Source organism: Mobula hypostoma, chromosome 6 (genome assembly GCF_963921235.1).
Source record: "Mobula hypostoma chromosome 6, sMobHyp1.1, whole genome shotgun sequence".
Classification (NCBI taxonomy): Eukaryota; Metazoa; Chordata; class Chondrichthyes; order Myliobatiformes; family Myliobatidae; genus Mobula; species Mobula hypostoma.
The window spans coordinates 174935516-174959839 of record NC_086102.1 but is presented as its reverse complement, the minus strand read 5'-3'; the positions used below and the strand labels follow the sequence as shown (position 1 = coordinate 174959839).

At 45.4% G+C, this 24324-nt stretch overlaps 1 protein-coding gene across 1 annotated transcript in view; it reads left to right on the top strand.

The window, feature by feature from the left end:
* The first annotated feature begins 6709 nt into the window (after positions 1-6709).
* The window catches only part of LOC134348795 (TGF-beta receptor type-1-like), an 84696-nt gene continuing 67081 nt past the window's right edge, over positions 6710-24324 (top strand). The window contains exon 1 of the mRNA XM_063052598.1: positions 6710-6857. Within this exon, the coding sequence (XP_062908668.1) occupies positions 6710-6857 (148 nt within the window). The remainder of the gene's footprint in view (positions 6858-24324) is intronic.

Sequence of the window (24324 nt, the reverse complement as noted above, 5' to 3'; positions counted from 1 at the left end):
GATTATATGGGAAGCAGGGTTTAGGGGTCGGCACAACATTGTGGGCCAAAGGGCCTGTACTGTGCTGTATGTTCTATGTTCTCCTGACACATGTTCTGAAACCCCGTCATGAGCTTCATTGGGCTTCCCGTCGCACCAAACACCTTCTCGAGTGCTTGCAAGGGGGTTCTGTCAGCATCCCGCCCTCTCAAACTTTCAACCAATCACTGTGGTTTTACATCATCGGAGCACTCCGCCACTCATCTAACAACTGAGCGGTCTGCTACGCCCAAGTCTCATACTCCTCTTCCCCTTTAGGGTTGGGCTTCGTTCCTGAGAACAGGCAGAGCCTACCATAGCTGAGACTTAGAACCTAGGCATTTTTCCATTTATTCGCCAGGGTGGTAAGGGCCACTACCAATGCATTCCACGTTGGGTGGTTAATTAGAAATTCCAAATCAGTCCTCTCCTTCCCCTCGCTGTGCAGAAACAAGAGAAGCCTGTGTTTGAAGTCTCTGTCCCCGGCTACGGGCAGCTCGACTTGCGATTTGGCCCTACACTCTCCTCCTGCTGGAAAGTATGGACAGTCCACGGCCCACCCCTCTCCTTGGGAGCCAATAGTACCAAGCAGTTCCATTGCCATTACTTCAGCGCTGGTGTGAACTAAAACAAAGTCTGTGCCCACTATTTTATCAAATCTCCGCCCCAAAATCGTAACTTTCCCTGCAGCTTTAACAGTGCTTAAAAGTCGAGTTAACAATTCATCAGGAGTACGAATATCTACCCCACGCATTCGTTACCAGTATCCCCGTGGATTCACACCACCACGTGGCCTTGGCAGCATCCATACCCACGTATCGTAATCACTTTACTGGACAATAGTTTAGCACAGACTTAAACACACAACACACTGGTTCAATGCTCAGGGCAATCACACAGCATCCAACAAATCGATTCCAAACAATACCCCCACAACTGGAACCCTCAGGTTCTGTTGACTGCGTAAGTCTAGGGGTGACAATCTCTGGCCCTTTCAAATGGTGAGATTGCGATGCGAGTCAACCCTGAACCCCCCCTCCCCCGTTTATGTGGATGCTGCGTGATTCGTTACCCTGCTACAAATCAGTACCACAAAGTAACGGTATACCGTATGCAATTAACCAATTTAGCTTTGTAATTCTTAATTTGGCTACAAGGTTAGTGAAGAAAAAGCAAAAAAAGAAAAGGGCCCATTTTACTGAAACAGTCTAATGTGCACAAGTTGGAGCTCAGGGCTTCCCGTTTGCCGTCCGATCTCCCCGGCCTTCGTCAGGTCGTGGCTCCACTCCGGCATCTTCTCTCTTTATCTCGCGCCGAATGAAAGACCACGATCACCCTGGTGTCTGGCACACGGCACAAAAACACTCCCCTCATTGGACGGCTCACATTCCAAAGCACCCGTTATCTCTAACCATAACTCAAACACTGCTTCTACAGAAAGACCATTACATTCGCAGTGAAACGTTTCCCAGGGTGTTACAGCTCAGGAGAGCGTCTCCGACCATTTTGTACACTTCCACCAGCATCCCATCAATGCCTGGGGCTTTATGGCACTTTAACTTAGAAATAATAGCTTTGACCTTGTCCAGGGTTGGCGGACCATCAAGCTTAAGGCTGACCTCATGCTGGGGGAATGATGTCAATGAATGCTTCTGGTACAAGACGATTATATCCGAAGAGGCTCTTGTAGTGCTCTGTCCATCATTTCATGATGACTTCCTTGTCCGTCAGCAGGCTGGAGCTGTCGGATGAGTGTAGAAGGGCTTGAATATGATGAGTTGGACCATACACTACACGCAGCGATCTATAGAAGATTAGAGAGTCTGCATAGTGCTGCATTCATTCTGCTAGGGCAGTCCACCAATGGTTTTGCATCTGTCTCAATTTGGCTTGGAGGCTGCTGCATGCAGCTCTGTATTCTGCCTTGGCCGCTTGGTTGTCGGGTCTAGACAGCACCACTTGTTGGGAGGAGCGTTTCTTCTGGAGCAGATACCAGATTTCAACATCGTTTTCATTAAGCCAGTCCTTGTTTCTTCTTGAGGACTACCTAACTACCTCGACAGTCGCATCTTGGTTTGCATTCTCCAGGTGCTCCCATTTCATTCCTGTGTTGAAGTCTGCATTTGGGGTGCCTTGGCCATCCAGTTTCTCCCTTAGCTTGATCTGGAGTCTCTTTGACCGTGGTCCTCTTTTCCTTATTGCTAGTGTTACATGTTGTAGGGTTTCACTGCTGTGTAACATGCTGTAAGATTTCACTAATAATGTGAACACAAAATAACCTGCAGATGCTGTGATCAAAGCAACACTTTCAGTACGCTGGATGAACTCAGCAGGTCGGGCAGCATCAGTTAGAAACGATGAGTCGATGTTTCAGGCCAGAACCCTTCCGAAACCCAAACTGTCTTTCAAATTACTGGTCTTTCAACTGAAGCTACAAGCATTCTTCAAATCCTTCCCCATCTTTCATTCTTCAGTCCTGACGAAGGGTTCCGGCCCGAAACGTCGACTCACCGTTTCTAACTGATGCTGCCCGACCTGCTGAGTTCATCCAGCATACTGAAAGTGTTGCTGATAATGTAATGGTTTCTCTGTAGCAGCAATGTTTGGGTTACAGGGTTTGGAATTCTGTTGTTCTTTCTTGTGAGTCTGGAAGAGAGCTTTTCGCAGTCTTTTTCTGGGGAGAGATGAGGAAGGAAGATGCGAATGGAGAGAGTTGGTAGATCACTGGACGAGGTGGACTTGGAGCTACAGTCCGAAGGGCAGTGACGATCGGAGGAGCTTGATAGTGGACAATCGGCTTATCAGAGAGCTCCAACATTGTGCAATAGATTGTTTCATAAGATTGGGCCCTTTTTCTTTTTTTTCCCGTTTTCTTTACTAACCATATAGTCAAGCTAAGAATTATAAAGCTTAATCATTTGTACTGTTGTGTACTGTTTGTTATTTCGGGGTACTGATTTGTAACGGGACACATTGCGCAGCATCCGCCCAATCGAGATTTTTTAAGTTTGGCCGGGCTGGAGTTAAGCTGCTAACCGAAGCAAGAGTTAGACTAGCTTGGTAGCCAGTCTGGCTCTCGCCCTGACCAGTCCATGATCCATCAAACTGTCTGTGCTTGGCGTGACCTTGGTGTGTAGAACATCTGGCAGATCCTTTTGTCACACCAGGAAGTGCCAGTGTTTGGATCGGGGTATCTCCAGGTCAGCTTGAACCTGGCTTTCTGTTGAAATTGAAACAGTGTATTTGTTATAATCAGGCACAGATCCATTGTCCAAGGTGACTTTAATGCCAGGGTGGGTAGAAGTGTTGAGGTGTGGCTGGGAGTCTCAGGTCATCATGGTGTCGGAAACTGCAATGACAATGGGAGAATAACCAGAGCAGAATCAATGAAAGATTGCACCAACTCGGCATTCAACCAGCGTCAAAAGACAGCAAATTGTGCAAATGCAAAAAGAAAGAAATAATAGTAATAAATATCAGAACATGAGTCCTTGAAAGTGAGTTCATAGGCTGTGGGAACTTTTCAGTGTTGGTTTGAGTGAAGTTATCCCCAGTTATTCAAGAGCCTGATGGTTGAGGGGTAGTAACTGTTCTTGAACCTGGTGGTGCGAGTCCTGAAGCCCCTGTGCCATCTTCCTGATGACTGCAGCAAGAAGAGAGCATGGCCTGGGAGGTGGGGGTGCCTGATGTTGGATGTTGCTTTCCTGCGACAACGCTCCATGTAGGTGTGCTCATATGGTGGGGAGGGCTTTACCTGTGATGAACAGAGCAGCAGCCCAAAACCAAAGGAGGTAGGTTTCTTCTTCTTGGAGTAGAAGATGCCAATTCAAGGTGCTGTTTAAATATCATGAGGGATCTGGATGGAAAGGGATTTTTCCCACTGGCAGGAGAGTCAAGAACAGAGGACATGGAGTAAAGATTCCAGGCAAAGGGATCAAAACTGAGATGAGGGATTTTAAAAAAAAAATGTATAGAAGTGTATGACTAATAGTAGAGGCAGACACACTTATGACATTCAGTGGGGAAATGGATAAAGACTCAAAAAATAAATAAATATAGGGTTATGGGGATGGAGGTATCTAGATTGTAGTAACGTGGATCTGCGGTAGACATGCCAGGAACCTTTTTGCTGTAACCTTTTTGTGACTCATTATGGTAAATGCATTCTGGACTGTCTCCAATTGTGCAATTAAAAAAAACACGATTGGGTCATCGGAGGACAAGTGCAAAATAAAAGCACAGGAGCACTTCAATTGCTGTTTCTAAAACAGAAAACAGCTCCTTCACCAATATTTTTCTAGTTCTATCTGGTATAATTTAGATGTACATCTGGTCCTGTAGCACTGAGCATGAGAACCTGTTTGACCTCATAAAAGTTTGTCAAATCTTTTGATGTTTTAAAAAAAAACAAAGAGCAGAAATTGGAGAACTATGGATGGAAAATAAACTTTATAATGTTTTAGACTGAGGTGGGGAATGAACAGGGGAACATCAGGAAATCATCCAAGTGGATTTCAAACAATACAAAACAAAAACTTATCATGAATGATGGATTTTTTTTGTTGTTGAAAACCGAAAAAACAAACCCACGAATAACATTACCTTGAATTTTTCCAGTCAGTGGCAAAAAGACAGCATTGTGATTGCTAATCTTGAGGAGATCCTGTCCTCAAATGTTAAATGGGCTGTGTGGTCTAGATTTCGTCTTTGCAGGGTGGTTGGTATCTAGTAGCACTTTACAAGGGTAACTGCTGACATCAGTGTCACCAAGCTGGGAAAGCTGTCAATTCTCAGAGAGCAAGTACCAGTTTTTAAATGTTCTACAGAAAGTAAAAAAAAAATAAATCAGGGCTGTAAATGTATTTAATCAAAATGTAAAAGTTGCTGGCGAATACAGCAGGCCAGGCGGCAACTCTAGGAAGAGGTAGTCGACGTTTCAGGCCGAGACCCTTTGTCAGGACTAACTGAAAGAAGAACTGGTAAGAGATTTGAAAGTGGGAGGGGGAGATCCAAAATGATCGGAGAAGACAGGAATGGGAGGGATGGAGTCAAGAGCTGGACAGGTGATTGGCAAAAGGGATATGAGAGGATCATGGGACAGGAGGCCTAGGGAGAAAGAAAGGGGGAGGGGGGAAGCCCAGAGGATGGGCAAGGAGTATAGTGAGAGGGACAGAGGGAGATAAAGGAGAGAGAGAGAAAGAATATGTGTATATAAATAAATAACGGATGGGGTACGAGGGGGAGGTGGGGCATTAGCGGAAGTTTGAGAAGTCAAAGTTCATGCCATCAGGTCGGAGGCTACCCAGACGGAATATAAGGTGTTGTTCCTCCAACCTGAGTGTAGCTTCATCTTTACAGTAGAGGAGGCTGTGGATAGACATATCAGAATGGGAATGGGATGTGGAATTAAAATGTGTGGCCACTGGGAGATCCTGCTTTCTCTGGCGGACAGAGCGTAGGTGTTCAGCAAAACGATCTCCCAGACTGCATTAGGTCTTGCCAATATATAGAAGGCTGCATCGGGATCACCAGACTCAGTATATCACCCCAGCCGACTCACAGGTGAAGTGTCGCCTCACCTGGAAGGACTGTCTGAGGCCCTGAATGGTGGTAGGGGAGGAAGTGTAAGGGCATGTGTAGCACTCCTTCCGCTTACAAGGATAAGTGCCAGGAGGGAGATCGGTGGGGAGGGATGGGGGGGACGAATGGACAAGGGAGTTGCGTAGGGAGTTCACCAGCAACCTTTATGTGTGTTGCTTGAAATTCCAGCTTGTGCAGATTCCTTGGGTTTGCGTTAATCAAAATGTATTACTTTAAAGAGCCGATAAGCGTTGGCTTTTTATTCCTCTCCATAGATGTTGCCTAACCTGATGAGCTCCTCCAGCATTTTGTGTGTGTTACTTTGGATTCCCAGCATCTGCAGAATTCTTGTGTTTGTGTATCATTTTAAAGCTGAGAAATTTCAAAAATGCATAATGGAAAAGTAATACTTGTGTTACAAATTTCATTGCCAGGGCTTGAAAAGAACTGCATCAGATTATATCTTTGTGCACCATTGAAAAATTCAATTACTCATCATTCAATGAGACCTAAAATTTCACGAGTTCTTTGGAATGATTGATTCTGTGTTAACTGGATCCGCAACAACTGTACAAGGAAAATATCTGTGTAGGGCAGGGAACCAGCTTTTGAGGCTCTATATTTAACTGCTGGAACTTTATTGATGAGCTTCGTCTATTACGCCATCATTATCAACTGTTGTCAGACTCAATGTTTTCTACATGTTTACACAATCCTACAAAACTTTATTTTAAAAGTTCTTTCTACTTGCGTGGGTTTTTTTTCTTAAAAACAGTAGCCAGTGCACAGGCACAGGAAGCGTCAGAGGCTCCTGCGGCAGCGGAAGGCAGGCGGAGCACCACCAAACGTGGTCAGTTCTTTCTCCTTGTGTGTTTTTTTCCCATATTTTTAAACCATGAAAGAAATGTAGGGTCCAGCGGAGCGGCCATCGTTCGAATGGGGGCCAGAGTCAGAGGGGGAACTTAGAGGCTTTGACAAGAAGTGGCTGAGGCCAAAGCAACAGGTAAGAAAGGTAGGTTTTTCCTTTCGTTATTACTGCTTTGGTCTTGGTTGCTCATCGTACAGTGCAGGCAGAATGGCAGATATGGGAGTGGAATGCTCCTCCTGTAGGATGTGGCAATTCATGGAACCTGATGCTCTCCCTGATGGCTACACCTGTGGGAAATGCAGCCAACTCCAGCTCCAGAAAGACTGCTTTAGGGAGCTGGGGCAGAAGTTGGTTGAACTAAGGATCATCTGGAAGGCAGAGCAATTGATAGGTAAGTCTTTTGAGCAGGTAGTTACACCCAGAGTGCAGAATTTGAGGAGTAGATGGGTGAACACCGAGAGAGGTAAAGGGAGAAAGAAGTCAGTGTAGGGTCCCCCTGTGACCATTCCTCTCAGCAACAGGTGCAGCTCTTTGGATACTGATGGGGGGATGACCTATCTGGGCAAGGCAGCAGCAGCCAGACCAATAGTATTGTGGTCGGCACTGAGCCTCAGAAGGGTAGGGTGAAATCAGACACAGCAATAGTCATAGGGGACTCGATAGTTAAGGAGATGGATAGGAGATTCTGCAGCAGCAAAAGAGATGCCAGGATAGTGTGTTGCCTCCCTGGTGCTAGGATCCAGGATGTCTCTGAGCGGTTGCAGTATATTCTTGAAGGGGAGGGTGAGCAGCCAGAGGTCGTGGTGCATATTGGTACCAATGACATAGGCAGGAGAGGGGTTGAGGTCCTGCACAGTAAGTTTAGGTAGTTGGGAAGGAAGCCGAAGAGCAGGACCTCCAAGGTGGTAATCTCCAAATTACTCCCAGTGCAACGAGCTAGGGAAGGTCAGAACAGGAAGATAGTGCAGACAAATTAATGACTGAGGAGATGGTGCAGAGGACAGGGTTTAAAGTTCTTGGATCATTGGAACCTTTTCTGGGGAAGGGGTGACCTGTAAGTGGGACGGGTTGCACCAGAACTGGAGGGGAACCAATATCCTGAGAGGGAGGATTGCTAATGCTGTTGGGGAGGGTTTAAACTAGATTTGCATGGGGGTGGGAACTGAAGTGAAGAGGCAGAGATAGGGCAGTTGGCACACAAGTAGAGACGGCTTGTATGGAGCTTGTGAGGAAGGATAGGTAAATGATAGAGCAAAGGTACACTCAGCCACATGGTTTGAGATGTGTCTATTTTAATGCAAGAAGTGTCATAAACAAGGTCGATGAACTTGGAGCAAGGATCAATATGTGGAACTATAATGTTGTGGCCATTACAGAGACTTGGATGTCTCAGCAGCAGGAATGGCTGCTGAGTGTGCCAGGCTTTAGATATTTCAAAAAGGACAGGGAGGGAGACAAAAGAGGTGGGGTGTGGCATTGCTAATCTGTCATGGTACAGTCTGTGAAATCCGCATTCCGGTTCACGGTCTGTTCCATGTTCCTTATTCCAGGTTTTCCAGTTTCCCCCAGTTTCTGTTGAGGCAGCTGATTCTCGTTTTGGCTGGCTTCATAAGTACCTTCAGGGTTCAGCCTCTGGCTGCTGGATTGTTCCTGTTCTCACACTCCTGTCTGAATCCCTTCTCTGCCCCTTCCTCCTGAAGTCTTGCCATGCCCCTGCAACCTGCCTTGCCTCGCCTGAAGGCTTATCTCGCCTGTAACCCTTGCCTGCACTGCCGTCTAGTTCAATTGCCGGAGCAAGATAAGGAACTCTGTATCGTTGTTTTGAACTGTCTCTGTGTCCACGCCTTCACTAGGTAGGTCTGGCCGTTTGCCGCTACTTAGTGTTGGACTGTCTGTATCCATGCCTTCGCTAGGTAGGTCCGGCCATTTGCCGCTACCTAGCGTTGAGAGCTGTCTGTGTCCACACCTTCGCTAGGTAGGTCCGGCCGTCTGCCGCAGCCTTGTGTTGGGAACAGTCTTGTTGTATTCTGCATTCTGTTTTTAAAGTCCTGGCCGTACGTCCTGTTTCCAAGGAGGGGTCCCGGCTCTGTGCTCCATATTCCTGACTCTCCCTTGACCAAATCAAGGCTTCTGGGTCTCGTCCAGTCCTAGCCACATCCAAGAACCTTGTCCTGTCCAAGCCACGGTTTTGTGTTCTCATCTTGTCCATGTGTCTCGCCCAGCTCAGGAGTACTTTGCCTAGCCCGGTGCTGGGGTTCCCTTGTCCTGTCCAGGAGTCTCACGTCCAGTCCTGTTGCCACTCCTCTTCCTGTAGCCATGTCTTGTCCTCGCCTAGTTCTGGAGTCCAAGCCTGAGTCAAGCCCCAGGTTCCGGATCCTTGCCTAGCCTCTGGCTCGGAGCCCATACCCAAGCCTCGAAGTACCCTCACCTCGAGGAACCCAAGCCTAGTCATGTCCTCACCTAGTTCCGGGGTCCGAGCCCGAGTCAAGACCCAGGTTCTGGGTCCTTGTCCAGTCTCTGGCTCAGAGTCCAAGCCCAGGCTCCTAATTCCAAGTTCCATGTCCTGGTTCCACTATCCTAGTCAAGTCCTAGCCCAAGCCCTGTATCCTTGTCTCGTCCCGGGCCTGTGTCATATCCAGCATCGTTTCCTCACAACTTCCCTTGCCTTCTTGACACTCCTAGTTCAGTTCCTAGTATGTCAGTGTCTGTGCCTTGCATTTGGGTCTGCCACCAATGCCCCTTTATGACATAATCAGGGATAGTATCACAGCTGCAGAAAAGGAAGAAGTCATGGAGGGATTGCCTACTGGGTCGGTGTGGGTGAAAGTCAGAAACAGGAAGGAGGCAATAACTACTGGGTGTTTTTAATAGACTCCCCAATAATAACAGAGACATTGAGGAGGAGATGGGGACACAGATTCTGGAATGGTTCAATAATAGTAGGGTTGTTGTGATAGGTGATTTTAACTTTCCTAATATTGACTGGCATCTTCTCAGAGTGCGGGGTTTGGATGGGGTGGGGTTTGTTTGGTGTGTTCAGGAAAGTTTCCAGATGCAATATGTAGATAAGCCAACTAGAGGAGAGGCTGTACTTGATCTGGTATTGGGAATTGAATCTGGTCAGGTGTCAGATCACTCATCTGGGAGAGCATTTTGGAGGTGTCATCACAACTCTGTCTCCTTTACCACAGCACTGGAGGGAGATAAGTTTAGACAATTTGGGAACACATTTAATTGGGGTAGGGGAAAATATGATATTATTAGGCAGAAACTTGGGAGCAGATGTTCTCAGGAAAATGCACGGCAGAAATACCTTTTGCATTGGTATGTTCCACTGAGGCAGGAAAAGGATGGTAGGGTAAAAGAACCATGGTGTACAAAGGATATAGAAAATCTAGTTAAGAAGAAAAGCTTACGAAAGAGTTAAGAAACTAGGTACTGTTAGAGCTCTAGAAAATTACAAGCTGCCAGGAAGGAGTTTAGGAATGAAATTAGGAGAGCTAGAAGGGGCTGTGAGAAGATCTTTGAGCAGGATTTAGAAAAACTCTAAGGCATTCTACAAGTATGTGAAGAACAAGAGGATGAGCCGAGTGAGAATAGGACCAATCAGGTGCGATAGTGGAAACATGTGCATGGAGCCAGAGGAGGTAACAGAGGTACTTAATGCATTCACCAGTGAAAAGGACCTTGGCAATTCTGGGTATGACTTGCAGTGGACTGAAATACTTGAACATACAGACATTAAGAAAGAGGATGTGCTGGAGCTTTTGAAAAGCATCAAGTTAGATAAGTCACCGGGTCAGAGGCTACTGTGGGAAGTGAAGGAGGAGGTTGCTGAGCCTCTGGTGATGATCTCTGCATTATCAATAGGGATGGGAGAAGTACCAGAGGATGGAGGGTTGCAAATATTGTTCCCTTGTTCAAGAAAGGGAGTAAAGATAACCCAGGAATTTATAGATCAGTGAGTCTGATTTCAGTGGTGGGCAAGTTGTTGGAGAAGATCCTGAAAGACAGGATTTATGAGCATTTGGAGAGACATAATCTGATTAGAGACAGTCAGCATGGCTTTGTCAAAGGCAGGTCATGCCTTACGAGCTTGATTGAATTCCGTGAGGATGTAACAAAACATGTTGATGAAGGTAGAGCAGTAGCTGTAGTGTATATGGATTTCAGTAATCATTTAACACAGAATAGTACAGCACAGTACAGGCCCTTCGGCCCACAATGTTGTGCCGACCCTCAACCCTGCCTCCCATATAAGTCCCCACCTTAAATTCCTCCATATACCTGTCTAGTAGTCTCTTAAACTTCACTAGTGTATCTGCCTCCACCACTGACTCAGGCAGTGCATTCCACGCACCAACCACTCTCTGAGTAAAAAACCTTGCTCTAATCACCCCCTTGAACTTCCCACCCCTTACCTTAAAGCCTTGTCCCCTTGTATTGAGCAGTGGTGCCCTGGGGAAGAGGCACTGGCTATCCACTCTATCTATTCCTCTTATTATCTTGTACACCTCTATCATGTCTCCTCTCATCCTCATCCTCTCCAAAGAGTAAAGCTCTAGCTCCCTTAATCTCTGATCATAATGCATGCTTTCTAAACCAGGCAGCATCCTGGTAAATCTCCTCTGTACCCTTTCCAATACTTCCACATCCTTCCTATAGTGAGGTGACCCGAACTGGACACAGTACTCCAAGTGTGGCCTAACCAGAGTTTTATAGAGCTGCATCATTACATCGCGACTCTTAAACTCTATCCCTCGACTTATGAAACCTAACACCCCATAAGCTTTCTTAACTACCCTATCCACCCGTGAGGCAACTTTCAGGGATCTATGGACATGTACCCCGAGATCCCTCTGCTCCTCCACACTACCAAGTATCCTGCCATTTACTTTGTACTCTGCCTTGGAGTTTGTCCTTCCAAAGTGTACCACCTCACACTTCTCCGGGTTGAACTCCATCTGCCACTTCTCAGCCCACTTCTGCATCCTATCAATGTCTCTCTGCAATCTTCGACAATCCTCTACACTATCCACAACACCACCAACCTTTGTGTCATCTGCAAACATGCCAACCCACCCTTCTACCCCCACATCGAGGTCGTTAATAAAAATCACGAAAAGTAGAGGTCCCAGAACAGATCCTTGTGGGACACCACTAGTCACAACCCTCCAATCCGAATGTACTCCTCCACCAAGACCCTCTACTTTCTGCAGGCAAGCCAATTCTGAATCCACCGGGCCAAACTTCCCTGGATCCCATGCCATCTAACTTTCTGAATAAGCCTACTGTGTGGAACCTTGTCAAATGCCTTACTAAAATCCATGTAGATCACATTCACTGCACTACCCTCATCTATATGCCTGGTCACCTCCTCAAAGAACTCTATCAGGCTTGTTAGACTCGATCTGCCCTTCACAAAGCCATGCTGACTGTCCCTGCTCAGACCATGATTCTCTAAATGCCCATAGATCCTATCTCTAAGAATCTTTTCCAACAGCTTTCCCACCACAGACGTAAGGCTCACTAGTCTATAATTACCCGCACTATCCCTACTATCTGTTTTGAACAGGGGAACAACATTCGCTTCCCTCCAATCCTCTGGTACCATTCCCGTGGACAACCAGGACATAAAGATCCTAGCCAGAGGCTCAACAATCTCTTCCCTCGCCTCATGGAGCAGCCTGGGGAATATTCAGTCAGGCCCCGGGGACTTATCCGTCCTAGTGTATTTTAGCAACTCTAACACCTCCTCTCCCTTAATATCAACATGCTCCAGAACATCAACCTCACTCATATTGTCCTCACCATCATCAAGTTCCCTCTCATTGGTGAATACCGAAGAGAAGTATTCGTTGAGGATCTCGCTCACTTCCACAGCCTCCAGGCACATCTTCCCACCTTTATCTCTAATCGGTCCTACCTTCACTCCTGTCATCCTTTTTTTCTTCACATAATTGAAGAATGCCTTGGGGTTTTCCTTTACCCTACTTGCCAAGGCCTTCTCATGCCCCCTTCTTGCTCTTCTCAGCCCCTTCTTAAGCTCCTTTCTTGCTTCCCTATATTTCTCAATAGACCCATCTGATCCTTGCTTCCTTAACATCATGTATGCTGCCTTCTTCCACCTGACTAGACTTTCCACCTCACTTGTCACCCATGGTTCCTTCACCCTACCATTCTTTATCTTCCTCACCGGGACAAATTTATCCCTAACATCCCGCAAGAGATCTCTAAACATCGACCACTTGTCCATAGTACATTTCCCTGCAAAAACATCATCCCAATTCACACTTGCAAGTTCCAGCCTTATAGCCTCATAATTTTAAAAATTTTCCTGTGCTCTCTGATTCTATCCTTGTGATAATGCTAAAGGTCAGGGAGCGGTGGTCACTGTCCCCCAGATGCTCACCCACTGAGAGATCTGTGACCTGACCCAGTTCATTACCTAGTACTAGATCTAGTATGGCATTCCCCCTGGTCGGCCTGTCCACATACTGTGACAGGAATCCATCCTGGACACACTTAACAAACTCTGCCCCATCTAAACCCTTGGAACTAATCAGGTGTCAATCAATATTAGGGAAGTTAAAGTCACCCATGATAACAACCCTGTTATTTTTGCACCTTTCCTAAATCTGCCTCCCAATCTGCTCCTCTATATCTCTGCTGCTACCAGGGGGCCTACAGAATACCCCCAATAGAGTAACTGCTCCCTTCCTGTTCCTGACTTCCACCCATATTGACTCAAAAGAGGATCCTGCAACATTACCCACCCTTTCTGTAGCTGTAATAGTATCCCTGACCAGTAATGCCACCCCTCCTCCCCTTTTTCCGCCCTCCCTATCCCTTTTAAAGCACTGAAATCCAGGAATATTGAGAATCCATTCCTGCCCTGGTGCCAGCCAAATCTCTGTAATGGCCACTACATCATAATTCCATGTATGTATCCAAGCTCTCAGTTCATCACCTTTGTTCCTGATGCTTCTCACATTGAGGTACACACATTTCAGCCCTTCTACCTTACTGTCTTTACACCATTTATTCTGCTTCTCTTTCCTCAAAGCCTCTCTATATGTTAGATCTGGCTTTACTCCATGCACTTCTTTCACTGCTCTATCGCTCTGGGTCCCATCCCCCTTGCAAATTAGTTTAAACCCTTCCGAACCATGCTAGCAAACCTACCTGCAAGGATATTGCTCCCCCTCGAGTTCAGGTGCAACCCATCCAATCTGTACAGGTCCCACCTTCCCCAGAAGAGATCCCAATGATCTAAAAATCTAAAACCCTGCTCCCTGCACCAACTCCTCAGCCACGCATTCAACTGCCATCTCCTCCAATTCTTACCATCACTGTCACGTAGCACTGGCAGCAATCCTGAGAACGCCACCCTTGAGGTCCTGTTCTTCAGCTTTCTGCCTAGTTCCTGAAACTCACACTTCAGGACCTCATCCTTCCTCCTGCCTATGTCGTTGGTCCCGACATGTATCACGACTTCTGGTTGCTTTCCCTCTTGTACCAGGATGTCGTGCACCCGGTCAGAGACATCCCGGACCCTGGCACCCGGGAGGCAACAAACCATGTGGGTGTCCTTCTCACATCCACAAAATCTCCTGTCTGCTCCCCTGACTATAGAGTCTCCAATGACGACAGCTCTCCTCTCCTCCGTCCCACCCTTCTGCACCACAGGGTGAGACTCAGTGCCGGAGGCTCTGCCACCGTGGCTCACACCTGGTCGGTCGTCCCCGCCAACAGTATCCAGGACGGTAAACTTATTATTCAGGGGAATGGCTACAGGGGTGCTCTGCACTACCTGTCTGCTCACCTTCGCTTTTCCCCCTCTGACTCACCCAATGACCTGCTTCCGACAGCCTAAGTGTGACTACCTCCCGGTAGCTCTCATCTATGACTGCCTCATTCTCCCTTATGAGTCGAAGGTCATCTAGCTGCTGCTCCAGATTCATTACACGGTCTTCCAGATCGCCCAGCCGTATGCACTTCTGGCAGATGTGACTCTGCGGGAGAGGGGAGTTCCCCCAAGACTGCCACATCTCACATGAGAGGCACCTCACTATCTCAGAAGACATTGTAAAAACTAACTGCAAGCTAGCTTGTCCTCCGCCTCTTCTCATCGAAGCCTCTCGAGTCAAAGCCTCAAAGCTCCACTCCTTCACTGGGCCACTCACGCACTGGCCGCTTCGCTTGAGCTATCCCTCGATTTAGCTGTTTGAGCTTTTCAAAATGTTTGGTCACCTGACTTCGACTGCCCAATTAGCTGCTTTCTTCTGAGTCTGAGCTATTCAATTCTTGATTATCTAATCAACGGCTTTCTGCTGATCTATTCAAATCTGGATAAGTTCCCCATGCAAGGCTCCTTCAGAAAGTAACGAGGCACGGGATCCAAGGAGATCTTGCTTTGTGGATCCAGAATTGGTTTGCCCACAGAAGACAAAGGGTGGTTGTACGTATTCTGCATGGAGGTCAGTGACCAGTGGTGTTCCACAGGGATCTGTTCTGGGATCCTTCCACTGTGATTATTATAAATGACCTGGATGAGGAAGTAGAAGGGTGGGTTAGTAAGTTTGCTAATGACACCAAAGTTGGGAGTGTTGTAGATATTCTGGAGGGTGGTCGGATGTTACAGTGGGACATCGATAGGATGCGAAACTGCACTGAGAAGTGGCAGATGGAGTTCAACACAGATTAAGTATGAAGTGGTTCATTTTGGTAGGTCAAATTTGAAGACAGAATGTAATATTAATGGTAAAACTCTTGGCAATGTGGAGGATCAACGAGATCTTGGGGTCCGTGTCCATAGGACACGCAAAGCTGCTGCGCAGTTGACAGTGTTGTTAAGAAGGCGTATGTTGTGTTCATCAACCGTGGGATTGAGTTCAAGAGCTGTGAAGTAATGTTACAGCTATACAAGACCTTAGTTAGACCCCACTTGGAGTACTGTATTCAGTTCTGGTCACCTCACTACAGGAAAGATGTGGATACTATACAGATGGAGAAGGAGCAGATTCTAAGCAGCTTTTAGAGTAGGTTACATGTCGGCACAACATTGTGGGCCGAAGGGCCTATAATGTGCTGTAGGTTTCTATGTCCTATGTTCTAAGTATAAATTAAGCCAGTGTCTGAAACGTATTCTGAAGGGAACTGCTCCAAGTGGTTTCCTGTTCTTTATCTAATGGGTGTGATTTTTAGGGAACCTTAAAATTAGCTGAAGGTTCTAATGGAAAAAAATAGATATTCTTGTTTGGCTATTTCTTGCCTTTTACTAGTCCAGTGTCGGCTTTAGCGAATCCCCTTATATTTCAATTACTTGACACTTTCTGGCTTCATTTTGGAATTTGCCGGTTAGCGTGTTGACCAGTGATTATTCGGTTGTTATGCGACTCTGTAGAAATCGGGCTATACTCTCAGTGGAGTCGCCTACATCTGCGGAATCATTGAGGCTCAAGATCCCACTACGTTCAGAGCCCAATCCGTCACTTTTAGAGAAGTCGTGTTCTCTTCACGCCCTCTTCGCTAACACCCACGCCATCACCACTGACTCTCTTTCCAAGTGCCCTGTAAACGAAATAAAGATCGCTCTAATCCATACAAACGCCCTTTGGGAAGGTTTGAATAACGGTAACGATTAATACGTTGCGGACCATAGTCTTTCTCTGCGCAAAATATACTTTCTTTCTCTCTACTCCTCATCACTTTCCTACATCTCCGGTCGTTGAACTATCGTAATAGATTCCCTCTCTTCACTGATCTCGTACACGGCAATCAACCTCTGTTTCATGTTTCACTTTCTTTGAAACACTTCATGCGATGAATTTCAGCCGGATTCTTCAGATTAACATGGAAGTTGTGCCCAGTGGGATTTCCCCCCACGTTCCCAAAATTATTCATTCCCGTGAAAGGGGAATCGGTGTGCGCTCCTTTCTTGCCGACGTTTACCTTGTATCTCAGGTCACCTGATTAGCATTGAACTTATATTCCTCCACGCTGAGTAAGGTCCGGAGCCTGCGTGGTGCATGGGCTCGTTTGGGTAATCGCTGTAACCTGAAGTGAAGGGAGGGAGCACGAATTGCAGTAAGTCATCTTTCAGCATCGCATGCACTGCCCTTTAACATGCCCCATGGCGAGTCGGAGATGTACGCGCTGGCTTCTGCTCGTCCGCTGTTTTCAGCTAACTTCAGGTACGCTGTCATACTTGTATAAGTGGCTTCTCCCAGGCTTCGCGGTTCAAAGTCAAGATCTTCGAACGAAACGTATACATTTATGCTGTAAATATCTTACAGTTTCGTTGGCGTTCAACACCTCTATAAATCAAGATGTTATAATCCAACCACAACAAATTCTTCTGCACAGTGTGAGATAATTGTTGGTAACGATGCGTCGCATCTTCACTGAAAGAATAACCTCCCATTCCCACTTAATATAAGTTTTGTTTGTGTTAACACATTATCTAGCTGATATTTGCATAACTGGATACATTACAGATTTTAAGATACACCTGCATCACGGCTCTGAATTTATTTGCTGACACCCCCTCCTCCCCAGTTTACTTCTTCCACGCGAGCTACAACCAAGTCTGCCAGAAAGAAAATTATTCCCGTCGTTCCCTTGACAATAGTTCGGCAATTCTTTTCCCAACTTGAACATTTGCCCTCTTCTTAAAAGTTTAACTTTTCCCAACCCAAAGCCTCCATTCCGTTGTCCGAACCCTCAAACTTTCTGCGAAACTTACGGAAATTTGTAGAATAGTAATACAGTCTATCTTTAAAGCGTGCCGATGCCAGAAACCCGTTTGAAGTTTTAAAAGGGGCCAAAAGTGCTCGCTGTGCCCAGAAAACGTAGATGGGGAAAACGGGCGAGGTCTTTAAGAGGAATAGATAGAGTGGATAGCCAACGCCTCTTCCCCAGGGCACCACTGCTCAATACAAGAGGACATGGCTTTAAGGTAAGGGGTGGGAAGTTCAAGGGGGATATTAGAGGAAGGTTTTTTACTCAGAGAGTGGTTGGTGCGTGGAATGCACTGCCTGAGTCAGTGGTGGAGGCAGATACACTAGTGAAGTTTAAGAAACTACTGGACAGGTATTTGGAGGAATTTAAGGTGGGGGGGTATATGGGAGGCAGGGTTTAAGGGTTGGCACAACAATGTGGGCCGAAGGGCCTGTACTGTGCTGTACTATTCTATGTTCTATATGTCTTGCAATGTAGGGAGCTAGGAAATAAGTTTAAAAAGCTAGATCAGGAGCTCTTTCCATGCCACCTGCTAATAAGGATGAAATAAGAAGTGGCAAGTGTATATGTGGCTGAAATATTGGTGCAGGTGACAGGGATTTGAATATTTGCAACCATTCTGGGGCAGCAATGACCTGTACAGGAGCGATGGGTTGGGTTTGAGCAGGAAGGGAACCGATATCTTAACAGGTTTTGCCGGTGTTATCGTCGGAGATTTCAACTAGTTTGGCTGGGAGTGAAGAAGATTAAATTATATTTATTTCAGTGTAAGAGGTCCAACAGGTAAGGTGGATAAACTCAGGGCTTGGATAGCTACATGTGACTGGGATGTTATAGCCATTACAGAAATATGTCTAAGGGAGGGCTGTAATTGGCAGCTTAATGTTCCAGGCTTTGGCTACTTCTGGTGAGAAGAGAAGAGGGAGAATTGTGCTTTTGATTAAGGAGAATATCACAGATATAGTCAGAGATGAAGTTATTGATGATTTATGTAATGAGGCTTTATGGGTGGAGCTGAGAAATAAGGGATTGATCACCTTGCCAAGGTTATGCTATAGGCCACCAAAACACTCAATGGGAATTGGGAGATTGTGAGGAGTTGTACAAATAATAGGGTTGTTGTAGTGGGGGATTTTAACTTCCCTAATGTAGACAGGGACTGCCATAGTGTTAAGGGCTTAGGATGGAATTTGTTAAATATCTTTGGTAAAATTTCCTCAGGCAATGTACAGAAAAGGGAGAAGGCAAAACTTGACCTGCTCTTGGGTAGTGGAGCAGGCCCAGTGACTAAGGAAACAGTGGGATAGCATTCTGGGACCTGTGAGCACTGTTCAATTGGGTTCTCAAACCATTATGCAAAGGGACAGGACTGCAACACAGGTGCAGGCTCTGAATTGAGGCAAAGTGGAATTTGAGAGTGTTGCACAGGAACTTGCAGAGATTAATTGGAGTACGTTATTTACAAGCAACGAGACCTCTGGAAAGTGGGAAGTTTTTAAAAAATGAAATAGTAAGAGAGGGAACCCTGGACGACAAGAAATACTGAGGCATTTATGGGAAAATTATTGGAAGGTATTCCAAGGGACCAGATATGAGCATTTAAGACCATAAGACATAGGAACAGAATTAGGCCATTCAGCCCATTGAGTCTGCTCTGCTTTTCCATCATGGCTGATCCTGGATCCCACTCAGCCCCATACACCTGCCTTCTCGCTATAACCTTTAATGCCCTGACCAATCCGATAACTATCAATTTTCGCTTTAAATATACTTATGGCCTTGGCCTCCACAGCTGTCTGTGGCAGAGCATTCCACATTCACTGTTCTCTGGCTAAAAAATTTCTTCCTTACCTCGGTTCTAAAGGGTCACCCCTCAACTTTGAGGCTGTGCCCTCTAGTTCTGGATACCCCCCCCCTCCATAGGAAACATCCTCTCCATATCGATCTTACCTAGCCCTTTCAATATTAGGTAGGTTTCAATAAGACCCCTAAATTCTTCTAAATTCCAGTGAGTGCAGGCCCAGGACTGCCGAACACTTATATTAATCCCAAAATCATTCTCGTGAACCTCCTCTGGACTCTCTCCAATGACAACACAGCCTTTCTGAGATATGGGGCCCAACACTGTTGACAATACTCCAAGTGCGGCCTGACCAGTGTCTTATAAAGCATCAGTATTATTTCTTTGTTTTTATATTCTATTCCCCTTGAAATGAATGCCAACATTGCATTTCCCTTTTTTTTTTAAACCACAGACTCAATTTGTGAATTAACCTTCTGGCTGTCTTGCGTGAGGACTCCTAAGTCCCTTTGTACCTCTGATATTTGAATTTTCTCCCTGTTTAGATAATAGTTTTCACTTTTGTTCCTTTTACCAAAATGCATTATCATACATTTCCCAACACTGTATTCCATCTGCCACTTTTTTGCCCATTCTTCCAATTTGTCTAAATCCTTCTACAATCACATTGCTTCCTCAGCACTACCTACCCCTCCACCTATCTTCGTATCTTCTGCAAACTTTGCCACAAAGTCATCAATTCCATTATCTAAGTCACTGACAAACAATGTAAAAAGTAGCAGTCCCAATACTGACCCCTGAGGAACACCACTAATCATTGGCAGCTAACCAGAAAAAGCCCCCTTTATTTCACTTGCTGCCTCCTGCCTGTCAGCCATTCCTCTATCCATACCAGTATCTTTCCTGTAATGCCATGGGATTTTATCTGATTAAGCAGCCTCATGTGTGGCATCTTATCAAATGCCTTCTGAGAATCCAAGTAAGTGACATCCACTGCTTCTCCTTTGTCCACCCTGCTTGTTACTTCCTCGAAGAACTCTAACAGATCTGTCAGGCAAGATTTCCCTTTGCAGAAAATTGCTGACTTTGACTTATTTTATCACTAGTCTCCAAGTACCCTGAAAACTCATCCTTAATAATGGACTCCAACACTTTCCCAAACTCTGAGGTTAGGCTAACTGGCCTATAATTCCCTTTCTTTTTCCTTCCTCCCTTCTTGAAGAGTGGAGTGACATTTGCAATTTTCCATTCTTCCGGAACCATGCCAGAATCAAGTGATTCTTGTAAAATCATAACCAATGCATCTGCTATCTCTTCAGCAACCTCTCTCAGAACTCTGGGACGTAATCCAACTGGTTCAGGTGACTTGTCCTCCTTAAGTCCTTTCAGTTTGCCTAGCACTTTTTCTTTGTAATAGCAATGGCACTCACTCCTGCTCCCTGCCATTCACAGACCTCTGGCACACTGCTTGTGGCTTCCACAGTGAAGATTGATGCAAAATACTTATTAAGTTCATCCTCCATTTCTTTGTTCCCCATTATTACCTCACCAGTAACATTTTCCAGTGGTCCACTATCAACTCTCACCTCTCTTTTACTTTTTACATAACTGGAAAAAGCTTTAAGTATCCTGCTTTATATTATTGACTAATTTGTCCTCATATTTCATCTTTTCCCTTCTTATGGCTTTTTTTTTGTTGCCTTTTGTTGGATTTAAAAAATTTCCCGATCATCCAACTTCCCACTTGCTTTTGCTGTCTTATATGCCCTTTCTTTGGCTTTTATGCAGTCCTTAACTTCCTTTATCAGCCATGGTTGCCTACCCCTGCCATGTAAGAACTACTTCTTTTGCAGGACGTATTTATCTTGTGTCTTTTGAACTATGCTAGAAACTTCAGTCACCTCTGCTCTGCTGTCATCCCCGCCAGTATCCTCCTCCAATCCACTTGCTCCTCTCTCATGCCTCTGGAATTCCATTTATCCCATTGTGATACTGATACATCTAACTTGTGCTTCTCCCTCTTAAATTGCAGTATGAATTCAATCATATTATGATCACTGCCTCCTAAGGGTTCCCTAGTAAAATCTGGGTTATTACACAATGCCCAATCTAAGATGGCCTTTCTCTGAGTAGATCCAAGCACAAGCTGCTCTAAAGAAGCCATCTCATTGGCATTCAACAAATTCCCTCTCTTGCAATACAGGGGTAGTAGAGGTATAATTTGTCCATCAGTGCTGATCACCCCATTGTTGACTAAGCTGTCGCACCGTGAACACGATCAGTTATGAGTCAACATGATGCTCTCAGATCAGGTCATGCCTAGCACCTACCTCCGCCGCACCACTCAGGTGTGTTTCTGGGGTACAGGGGCTAGTGACCCTTGTGCCTGTTCTATGTACTTGCTTCGACTTATCTTAATTGTACATATGATTTTTTTTGTGTTCTACCACTGAGCAGCAGTGAACCATCTGATTGGCCTATCAGAGTTCTCCTTGGGAACTAGTTGACTTGATCAGCATTTCTGATCTGGCTATTGTTCACTATTGCACTTAATAAAAACAAAATCCAGCACCAACTTGATTTTCCCAATCCCCTTGCATATTGAAGTCCCCTATTACAATTGTGACATTTCCCTTATTACATGTCCTTTCCAGCTGACTTTGCAATTTCAACCCCACATCTTGACTACTATTTGGAGGCCTATGTATGATTCCCATAATGGTTTTTTTTTTACCCGTGCAGTTTCTTGGCTCCATCCACAAAGATTTGATATTCTCTGACCCTATGTCACTTCTTTCTAAAGATATAATTGGATCTCTTACCAACACCACTGCCTATGCCTTCCTGCCTGCCACTTTGATACAAAATATTTCCTTTGGTGTTAAACTCCCGACTATGACCTTCTTTCAGCCACAACTTAATGGTGCCTGCAGTGTCATACGGACCAATCACTAATTGTGCCACAAGCTCGTCCACCTTACTTTGAATACTACTTGCATTTAAATGCAGCACCTTCAGCCCTGCTTTTTTGCCTTGGTTTTACAATTTAACTCTTTGCATTGTCTGCATTTGTACCCAATCACTGGCTTGACCTCACTTGCATTCATATCACGCCCATCAACTAATTGTAAACCTCCTGACTCACCCTCAGCTCTATCATACTGGTTCCCATTCCCCTGCCATATTAGTTTAATCCACTCCCAAAAGCTCTAGCAAACCAGCCCGTAATGATATTGGTCTCCCTTGGATTCAAGTGCAACCCATCCCTTTTTGTACAGGTCACACCTGCCCCAGAAGGGGTCCCAATGATCCAGAAATCTGAACCACTGCCATCTGCTCCAATTCTTCAGCCATACATTTATCTGCCACCTCATTCAATTCCTATCCTTACTTGGATAGACATGGACTGCTTAAGGATAGTCAGCATGGATTCATGCATGGTGGGTCATGACATTTGACAAGGTCCCGCATGGGAAGTTGGTCAAGAAGGTTCAATTGCTTGGCATTCAAGATGAGGTAGTAAATTGGTTTAGGCATTGGCTTGTGGGAGAAGCTAGGGAGTGGTAGTAGCTGGTTGCCTCTCTGACTGAAGGCCTGTGACTCGTGGAGTGGCGCAGCGATTGGTGCTGGCCTCAGTATTGTTTGTCATCTATGTCAATGGTCTGGATGATAATGTGGATACCTGGAGCAGCAAGTTTGAGAATGACACCAGGATTGGAGGTGTAGTGGACAGTCAGGAAATCTACCATGGCTTGCTCCAGGATCTGGATCAGCTGAAAAAATGGGCTGAAAGTTAGCACATGGAATTTAGTGCAGACAAATGTAAGGTGTTGCACTTTGGTAGGACCAACCCCAGTATAGGTCTTACACAGTGAACAGTAGGGTACTGAGGACTGCAGTAGAAGAAAAGTATCTGGGAATACAGGTCCATAATTCATTGAAAGTGGTGTCACAGTTAAACAGTGTTATAAAGAAAACTTTTGGCATATTGGCCTTCATAAATCAAAGTATTGAATACTGGATATGGGGTGTTATGATGAAGTTGTATGATTGGCGAGGCCTAATTTGGAGTATTGTGTGCCGTTTTGCTCACCCACCTACAGAAAAGATGTGAATAAGGTTGAAAGAATACAGAGAAAATTTACTAGGATGTTGCCAGGACTGGAGGACCTGAGTTACAAGGAAAGATTGAATAATTGAGGACTTAAGATTTGGAAGGTAGAAGATTGAGAGGAGATTTGATAGAGGTATTCAAAATTATGAGAGGTATAGATAAGGTAAACGGAAGCATGCTTTTCCCACTGAGGTTGGGTGGGACTTCAATTTGAAATCATGGGTTAAGGGTGAAAGGTGAAAAGTCTAAGGGAAGCGTGAGGGGAAACTTCTTCATTCAGAGGCTTGTAAGAGCATGGAATGAGCTGACAGTGTAAGTGATGCATACGAGCCCGATTTCAACGTTTAAGTGGTTTGGAGAGGTACATGACTGGTAGGTGTATGGAGAGATATGGTCCCAGTGCAGGGTGAAGGTCCTGTTTCTGTCCTGTGCTTTTCTATGACTCTGTGACTCTATGACTCTAATTCACCCTGCATTTTGAGAGGGGGAAGATAAAGTCAGATCTACCAGTAGATTAAAGGGAATTACAGAGGCATGAAAGAGGAGCTGGCCAGAAAGGGGACATTATCAGGGACAATGGCAGAACAGCAGTGGCTGAAGTTTCTGGGTTCAATTCAGAAGACACAGAATAGATAAGACCCAAAGAGGAAGAAGTATTCTAAAGGGAGGATAAGGTAACCGTGGCTGACAAAGGAAGTCAAAGAAAGCATAAAAGCAAGAGGGGCATATAATATAGCAAAAAATAGTGGGGAGTTAGAGGATTGTGAAGCTTTTAAAATATCAATAGAAGGCAACTGGAAAAAAAAAGCCATAAAGGGAGAAAAGATAAAATATGAAGGTAAGCTATCAAAGAGGATACCAAAAGTTTTTTCAGCAATATGAAGAATAAAAGAGAGTTTTGGACGACTGGAAAATGACACTGGAGAGGTAGTCTTCAGCATCACCATGGACTGTAGTTTCTATAGACCAGATGGACCACACCCCAAGCTTCAAAAAGAGGTAGTTGAAGAGATAGTGGAGGCAGTAGTAATGATCTTTCAGGAATCACTAGATTAGGGAATGGTTCCAGAAGACTGGAAAATTGCAAATGTCATTCCACTCTTTAAGAAGGGAGGGAGGCAGAAGAAAGGAAATTATAGGCCAGTTGGGCTAACTTCAGTGGTTGGGAAGAAGTTGGAGTCCATTATTAATGATGAGATT